We start from the raw sequence: 8,227 nt of genomic DNA on the forward strand, positions 1-8,227 counted from the left end.
CAATTTTAATGGAGTATTGTGTTACAATTAGTCTATACTGAGCATTATATCAATCAAGAATATTAATATCAATATATATCATATATCAATAATATAAGGTAGAAAACAGCAACACAGATGTTAACATGATTTCTTCTCATGTGAGGCTTCTCCTAATGATTACTGTTATTGGTAAAATAAATGCAGTTAATTATACTTTTAGTTGAATTAATATTAAAAAAATAATATCTAGAATTTTTCAACCGGACTAGACTCCAGCATCAGAGTTTAAATTCATATGTAATCCACTGTTAAAACTCTAATCTGATTATTTTATAGACATGGATGGCTTTGGATCTGCCCCTGTTTTTCCCTCAGTGTCTGATTGGAGCTGTGAACTGGGGCCTGGCAACCACCAGATTTATTTGCTGCAGCTGGCTAAACTAGTTCAATATTTTCATCCCCATTCGCAGCCATAGATTTGACAAAGTGGTCCACCGGCTCAACGCAAATAAATTCACAGCCAAGGGTTTGACGATGATGTCGTGTTTTTGAGTCATCAGAAGTCACTTGCAGTGTCACGGGTACTACTAACCCTCCTCCTAATGCTGCTGACATCACCGTAGATCATTTAGGAGAAGATGGGCCTAAACAGGTCAGTCTCCACCCCATGGGCCTGTTTAGGAGTAAGAAGAGATGGTATTGCTGCTTTGTACCAGAAGAGGGACTGGCTGGAGTATTCTAAGCAGCTTTTTGTCATTAGGATGTATTTCGGTCAATGTAGGAGCTACATTACATACATACATACATTACACCTAAGTGATTTCTCTTTTTAGTCAGATTATAAGGAAAGATCCTTTTTTTTAATGTTTCCTTACAAAAATGTTCCTGGGGAGCATATACCATTAAATGTTTTTATTTTTACTATATGCACAACTACATTGTCACTTGCCAGTAATTGTCCCCTGCTATAAGCATAAGCCTCTGGATATTTGTTCTAGCGACACTGTGACAAAGTTCATTATAAGGCTGCGTCAGCTCACTGTTTTGGAGAATATCCCACACAAAACCCCAAAATGGAAAGCAACAGAACAAACTGTTCTAACCTAAATTGTCATGAGATGGTTTTCTCAACTGCTGTTTCCAAGGCTAACAATTAACTTCAGTTTTTAAGTCATCATGGAGGAGAAGTCCTTGAGGTGCCCAGAAATAAATAAATAGAACGAAATGTGAACTTCTGCATTTCCATGACAACTGGTCAAACTCCAACTGCAGATGAAGATTTTATTCTTTTTATTTTATTTTATTCAGGCTTCTCTGAAATCATAAGGCTGTTTCACATAACACAACATTTATAGAAACATATACATCACACCAGACATTACGATGAAGCAGCTGCAGGGTAAAACTGCTTCTCAGCTTGCTTTCACATTCAGTGTTTAGACTACACAAGTAAACAGGTCTTGAAAGGAAACAACACATCAGCTTGATGCAATGCACCAGAGCGCTTTAATTAATCATCAAGATCATGTAATTTGATTTTAAAAAAGCTGGTGAGACTGTTTCTTTCAACATGTAACCGCAGATATTTCCAAATATTGCCAAAGCACCCAGAGGAGAGGGGCTTGAACTGACTGACCCCACCTTGTCTCAGACTTGAAACTGAAATTCCTGTCATCTTTCCTCTCTGCAGGGAGTGTTACAGTAAAGAAAGTGGTTTAAATCTGCTGATTAGTCATTCGCTTCTCATATCTGAACCCCCCCCCCCCACAAAAAAAGCTTTAATTCATCTTACTGAGTGTTTCTAGACACCAGCTGGTAGAATTCTGGTCGATCTCTAGATCTAATTTCCCCTCCCTGATCTGCAGCAGCGCCCCTCCTCATCCCGGCTCTGGGTCGGTAGTCTCAGCCAATCACTGCGCGCAGAAGCCGGGTCTAGGTCTATCCACGCCCCCTCCCCGGCCCCAGCCTCGTTCTGGAAACGCTCCAACATTATAAATGCATTGTCCGGCACTTTAAAACTAGTCTGCGGTCGGCTCCCAGTTCCCAGAAAGAAGAGGTTTCTGCTCGTCGTTGTAAAACTTTCGCATCCACAATGAGGGAAATCGTGCACATCCAGGCCGGCCAGTGCGGTAACCAGATTGGTGCCAAGGTAAGAAAATATAACTATTGAGATTTAATTAATTAATGTACAAAATTACATCTTCCATTCACTGTTAAAAACGCCCAATGGTTTATTTGTGCAGAAAATACTAATTAGTTGTATTTTCTTTATATCTTTATGTAGCTGATTGTTTGATTATGTATCAAGACAAAGGACTTCTTTTGTCTCATTGTGCATAAATAAAACAAATCCCTTTCATATATACTATACCTTTGTACATTTAAACACATCATACATCATAAAATATCACTCTTAAATAGTAAAAACCCACTGTTGGTGTGTATTTTTGTTCTTTTTCTGTCTGAATCTTATGCACTGCGGTAACTGGTGGGTGGGTGTGGAGCAGCGGACCGTGCTTGCTCTCATCGAAATAACGGTATAACGGGGCTCTTGTGTCTCGACGGGTTTTTGTTCACACAACACCGGGCGTGTCTGCGTCTCAGCAGTGAGGATTCAGCTGACCTCAAGACATTGTCTGAGGAAAAAAAGGAGGAGAAGAAGAAAAAAATCTGTCTATTCTTCACTTGTCAGAGCCCTTCAGTCAGTGTACTCTGGGTTCTTTGTCTTGCAAAGGCAGATATGGCTGGTATTATAGACAATGAGTGGGAGCTGGAATGGGAGGCCTAGTTTTTTTTTTTTTTTTCCCCCAAATGACATATAAATCAATAGTCCATATTGATCCGATTTTTATTTCTGCAGGCTGTAGATGCAGACTGCTGTTTCAGCTGGTGAGAAAGCAGAGGAGCCTGGGAAAGGGTGTGGCATGGATAATTGGTGAAGAAAGAATTGCTCCTTTTAAAAATACTGATAATGTGTCTTTTTTCTTAAAGACATCATCAGTGCTTTTCGCAATGATATACAGTCATATACTTGCTTTTGCATGTTTGTACAATTTGAATGCATTTGACACTATAGTCTACTTAACAGGGTCCTGCAGTCTGCAAGTACAATACATCACCACCCAGCCTTACAGTAACAATTGCAGTCTGCTACCTTACATGCCTTCTTGGCCCATTATTATCCCATCTCATTACCTACTTTTTGTTTTACAACTGATCATTTGTTACAGACAGCATATGTTTAAGTGGGACCTCTCAAACACACACACACACACACACACAGTAATCTTGCCCTGGCAATGAGATCCAGTCTGAAGACCACATTAACAATGGCCCATATATTGTAGGATACATCATTATCACAGGGAAGCTCTACTGACAGGGATTTTAATGTCCGGCAAAGCAGGGGGCTGTCTTTGTAATCAATGTCTTCCCTCTTGTAACCAAATTAGGGGTTGGGTGGGGGAGGAATGAAGGAAACAGCTGATGCACAGTGGGTGAAGTCATTGGGCTGTCTGTCAATTGACTTAATATGCAATTGCTGCCAAAATCTGGAAGCGAGAAATATACCAACAAAACCAACATATACTTTAATTGATTTTTAAATGTTTTTTTAATTCCAGCTGCAGTAAATAGTATGTATATGCTTGTGTAATTGGAGTTAATGTAGTACATTAATACTATCTCCCTTTTCAAAGCATAGAGTATCATTTGTGTCTTTGTGTTTGCCCAGTATGGTGCTAAAATAGCTACTGGTGGCCTGGCAGTGAGGATCTCCATTTGTTTCCATTCCCCCAGGACTCATTGACTCAGATGTCCGGTAGTAGATATGATTGACATAAATGCTGAAGGGCTACATTGTGGTGAATTAGGTCAGGGTGTGGCATTGCCTTCCTGCTTATTGTCCTCATTCTTTCACTATGAATATTTTCTGTCTTTACTAATAGCCATCTATTGTCTTGCACTGTCAAGTATCTGTCAACTCTTCAGTCTTTTGGTCATACTTTTCTGACCCTTTGTTTTTCTATTTATCCTGCTTGGATCTCCCTCATATTGGGGTCACATGGTCATTTTTGTTTTACATGGTCTTATTTAAATGTCATACTTAAACCACAACTGACTCCCAATCTCTTAAGTACTGAGCTGCAATACAGGCCGCTTATCCAGATTACTCTAAATCCTCCTATTGCTGCGGTTAGCAGAAAATCACAGACTGTATAACAAAAAAAAGAGCCTCAGTTCGAAGATATCACAAATATATGTGTATGCAAATGCAGCCTGCATATTTAACAGTCACACCCACTTATGGGATTTAATGCATACACACTGTGAGTGTGGCCTTTAAGCAGAGAACAAGACATGAATACAGATCTGAAGACAATCAGCGTCTTCAGTGTAGTGTGACAGCCTGCAAATGGAGTTTATTCTCAGTTTTGCCTGTAGAGCAATCTGTAGCCCCTTTGTGCTCCCTTCTTTGTATTTTACATCTAAAGGAATTGCATTCTGCTAAGTCATCAGTCAGTGACTATGGAAATATTAACAGCTGCATTGTATTAAATGGGTTAAGTTTTGACTTTCTGAAAGGGGGAAAAATCATGTCATTTTCAACGGAATCCAAAAATGCAAACCCACTGCTGTTTTCCTCATTTAAAGTCCCTAGACCCATAAACCGCATTGCTAATGGATAGGTGCATGCTTTCTTTGCAAGTAACTGTCATGTGATACCTTCCATTTTGTTTCTGCAGTTCTGGGAAGTGATCAGCGATGAGCATGGCATCGATCCCACAGGGACTTACCACGGAGACAGTGACCTGCAGCTGGACAGGATCAGTGTCTACTATAATGAGGCAACAGGTTAGTTGACTTTATAGCAACTGATTTGTACATGAATAATAATAAAAAATTCTTATATGAACGGATGTTCAGCTTTACCATTTTATTCTAAAGTATAACTTAACAGTTATATACAAAATTCACTGTCTCTAGATGTCGTACCAGAGCACCAGCATCTCAGACCAAACCAAATTGGCGCTACTGGCCACCAGACTTTATTAAGTAATGAAGTCAGTAATTTTACCTCGCAGATAATCATATATCATACTTCAAATGGGACAGAGAAATAAAACTCACTAAAACCTTCTTTGTTAGTCTTTCCAATGTTCCAACAATTACCAATGCTGGTTTAGTTGTAAAAAACCCTGATTCACAGAGTAAGATGTGAAAATATTCGCAAAATGGGCTTCATTGATGGAAACATAATCTGTGGGGGCAAATGCGCCTTTGAAAGTACGTCCACCAAAAGATTGTTATTCAAAGAGTCTGACAACATTATGGAAATCTTTGTTAGTCATTCCACTGCTCCAACAATCACTGTCTCTGGTTTGGTCAAAATAAATCTGTAACTCTCTGCGTTAGATGAAAAAACAAAGCCAACTGTTGCACACAGAGGGACTCACATATGCTAACATGCACACACAGCCGACATAAGCACAGACGAGCTCGAGGAACAACACACACAGTGTCTCTGCTAATTACTCCACTACATCGTTACATAGAAAATCGTTGTTTGTTGCTATATAAATGTTTAAATCTTGAATTTACAACCTTTAAGACATGTTTCTTCTCCTGTCATGCCTGGACTTTGTCACATTATGTATCCTGTGTAACATCCAAGACTGTGGTTTTCTGCATTATTGAGTTGGTATGTTTTCTTTCCCCTTCTCCCTCTTTCTCTCTCCCCATATTCTCCCGTTCTCTTTCTTGCGGAGGAGGTAAATATGTTCCTCGAGCCATTCTGGTGGACTTGGAGCCTGGCACCATGGACTCCGTGAGGTCTGGACCCTTTGGGCAGATCTTCAGACCCGACAATTTTGTGTTTGGTGGGTAGAACAAATTCTCACATTACTAAATGACTAAAGCCCATTGTGAACAGGAGGAATAAATGGCTCACCTGTATGTAATTTCTTCCCCTCCAGGTCAGAGTGGTGCTGGAAACAACTGGGCCAAGGGTCACTACACAGAAGGAGCTGAGTTGGTGGACTCAGTCCTGGATGTGGTCCGCAAAGAGTCAGAGAGCTGTGACTGCCTGCAGGGCTTCCAGCTCACCCACTCACTTGGTGGTGGAACTGGATCCGGTATGGGAACCCTGCTCATCAGCAAGATCCGTGAAGAGTACCCCGACCGTATCATGAACACCTTCAGTGTGGTGCCTTCCCCCAAGGTAACCTACCCATGTGACAGTAAATAAGAACTTTGAGTTTTAATTTTAGTTTCTCTTGCCTTGGGTTTTTTCCTCTAAGATCATGAGACTGAAATAAAGATTCTGTGTGTTTTCTGTCTTCAGGTTTCAGACACAGTGGTTGAGCCTTACAATGCCACCTTGTCAGTCCACCAACTTGTAGAGAACACAGATGAAACCTACTGCATTGACAATGAAGCTCTGTACGACATCTGCTTCCGCACTCTGAAACTCACCACACCCACCTACGGAGATCTGAACCACCTGGTATCCGCCACCATGAGTGGGGTCACCACTTGCCTGCGCTTCCCTGGTCAGCTTAATGCTGATCTCCGCAAACTGGCTGTCAACATGGTGCCTTTCCCCCGTTTACACTTCTTCATGCCTGGCTTTGCTCCCCTAACCAGCAGAGGCAGCCAGCAGTACCGAGCCCTCACAGTCCCTGAGCTCACCCAGCAAGTGTTCGATGCCAAGAATATGATGGCTGCATGTGACCCACGTCACGGCCGCTATCTGACCGTCGCCGCAGTATTCCGTGGGCGCATGTCCATGAAAGAAGTTGATGAGCAGATGCTCAACGTCCAGAACAAAAACAGCAGCTACTTTGTCGAATGGATCCCCAACAATGTCAAGACCGCCGTCTGTGACATTCCACCCCGTGGCCTCAAGATGGCTGTTACTTTCATCGGCAACAGCACAGCCATCCAGGAGCTGTTCAAGCGCATCTCTGAGCAGTTCACAGCCATGTTCCGTCGTAAGGCCTTCTTGCATTGGTACACAGGTGAAGGTATGGATGAGATGGAGTTCACTGAAGCAGAGAGCAACATGAATGATCTGGTGTCTGAGTACCAGCAGTACCAGGATGCCACTGCTGAAGAAGAGGGTGAATTTGAGGAGGAGGCCGAAGATGATGCTTGAAGATGAATTATGTGAAGTTCAAGACATCAATGCCAAAACGAAAAATTATAAAAAGGAATATCCACAAAAGTAACCAAGGAACAAACATAGTGTCATTGCTAGAATCAAACTTTAGCATACATTAGATAACCCTTGTGATTCACTACAAATAAAGTTGTCATATGAAAACGTGTCTGTCTTTCATTAATGCTTGCATATAAATGATTCTTATTTGTCTGATAAAACATTAACTACAACTCAGCCATTAAATTCCAATCACATTACAACAGTGTAAATGTGAAATACTGGATATCTAGGGGGGTTTGCAGACATGCAGTTTGGTTATGCATGAATAAGAAGGGTGTAATATCTGTTCCATGAGCATATCGCTATAAATCAGTAACATAATCTCCGATAATTCTCAGTGCAGACATGCAGTAGGTCAAATATGGTCACCAGATGTTATTAATGAGGAGTAATATTGAGTGGTGTTTCTACAATGCAAGCATTATGATGGTTAGAGTCAGACCAGACAGAAGTTTTTTCCCTGTGCCAAACCACATTCCCACATCTATCTAAACTAAGAACATATGTTCATCACATGCTCGCAGCTGTGCCCCTGTTCCTCCCACATAGGCACAAAAATTGCTGTGTCGTAATCTAGGCAAAATACGCATTAGATTTTAAATAATGATGGTCTTTAACTACATTTTGTCATGCTACTTCACCCATCTCAAGGCCCTTATGTCAGGCTATGTTGTGTTTTACTGCTGCATAGGTACACTATTATTCAGGGCCCCTGGAGTTCTGGAGAGCCAATTGTTGCCAATTGTGCCAAGGATATGAAATTAGAAAATGAATCTCTTCGAACCACTTCTTGAAATGCATCTGCCAGCAAACTAAAGAAAGGGCCTTCATGACAAAAAATAAAGGATGTATTAGCTACTTGAGGTTATGTATAAAACCTTTAAGATAAGATAAGATATTCCTTTATTGATCTTGAATTTCCCTCGGGATAAATAAAGTATCTATCTATCTATCTATCTGATCCCCCTTAGGAGAAATTCAGGTTGACACAGCAGCAATAGGGCAAAGTAGTGCAACAACAGA

The 8,227-nt window shown here is 41.0% G+C and overlaps 1 protein-coding gene across 1 annotated transcript; it reads left to right on the top strand.

Moving 5' to 3' along the window:
• The first annotated feature begins 1,990 nt into the window (after window positions 1–1,990).
• On the top strand, window positions 1,991–7,306 carry tubb5 (tubulin, beta 5). Its single transcript, XM_035672683.1, has 5 exons — window positions 1,991–2,131; window positions 4,728–4,836; window positions 5,751–5,861; window positions 5,958–6,202; window positions 6,326–7,306. The coding sequence occupies exons 1-5, from the start codon at window positions 2,075–2,077 to the stop codon at window positions 7,136–7,138; spliced, it is 1,335 nt and encodes a 444-aa protein (XP_035528576.1). The 5' UTR covers window positions 1,991–2,074; the 3' UTR covers window positions 7,139–7,306.
• Window positions 7,307–8,227: the final 921 nt, after the last annotated feature.

This window comes from Morone saxatilis, unplaced genomic scaffold, assembly GCF_004916995.1.
Source record: "Morone saxatilis isolate NCDOM2014 unplaced genomic scaffold, NCSU_SB_2.0 Contig24, whole genome shotgun sequence".
NCBI classification, from domain to species: domain Eukaryota; kingdom Metazoa; phylum Chordata; class Actinopteri; family Moronidae; genus Morone; species Morone saxatilis.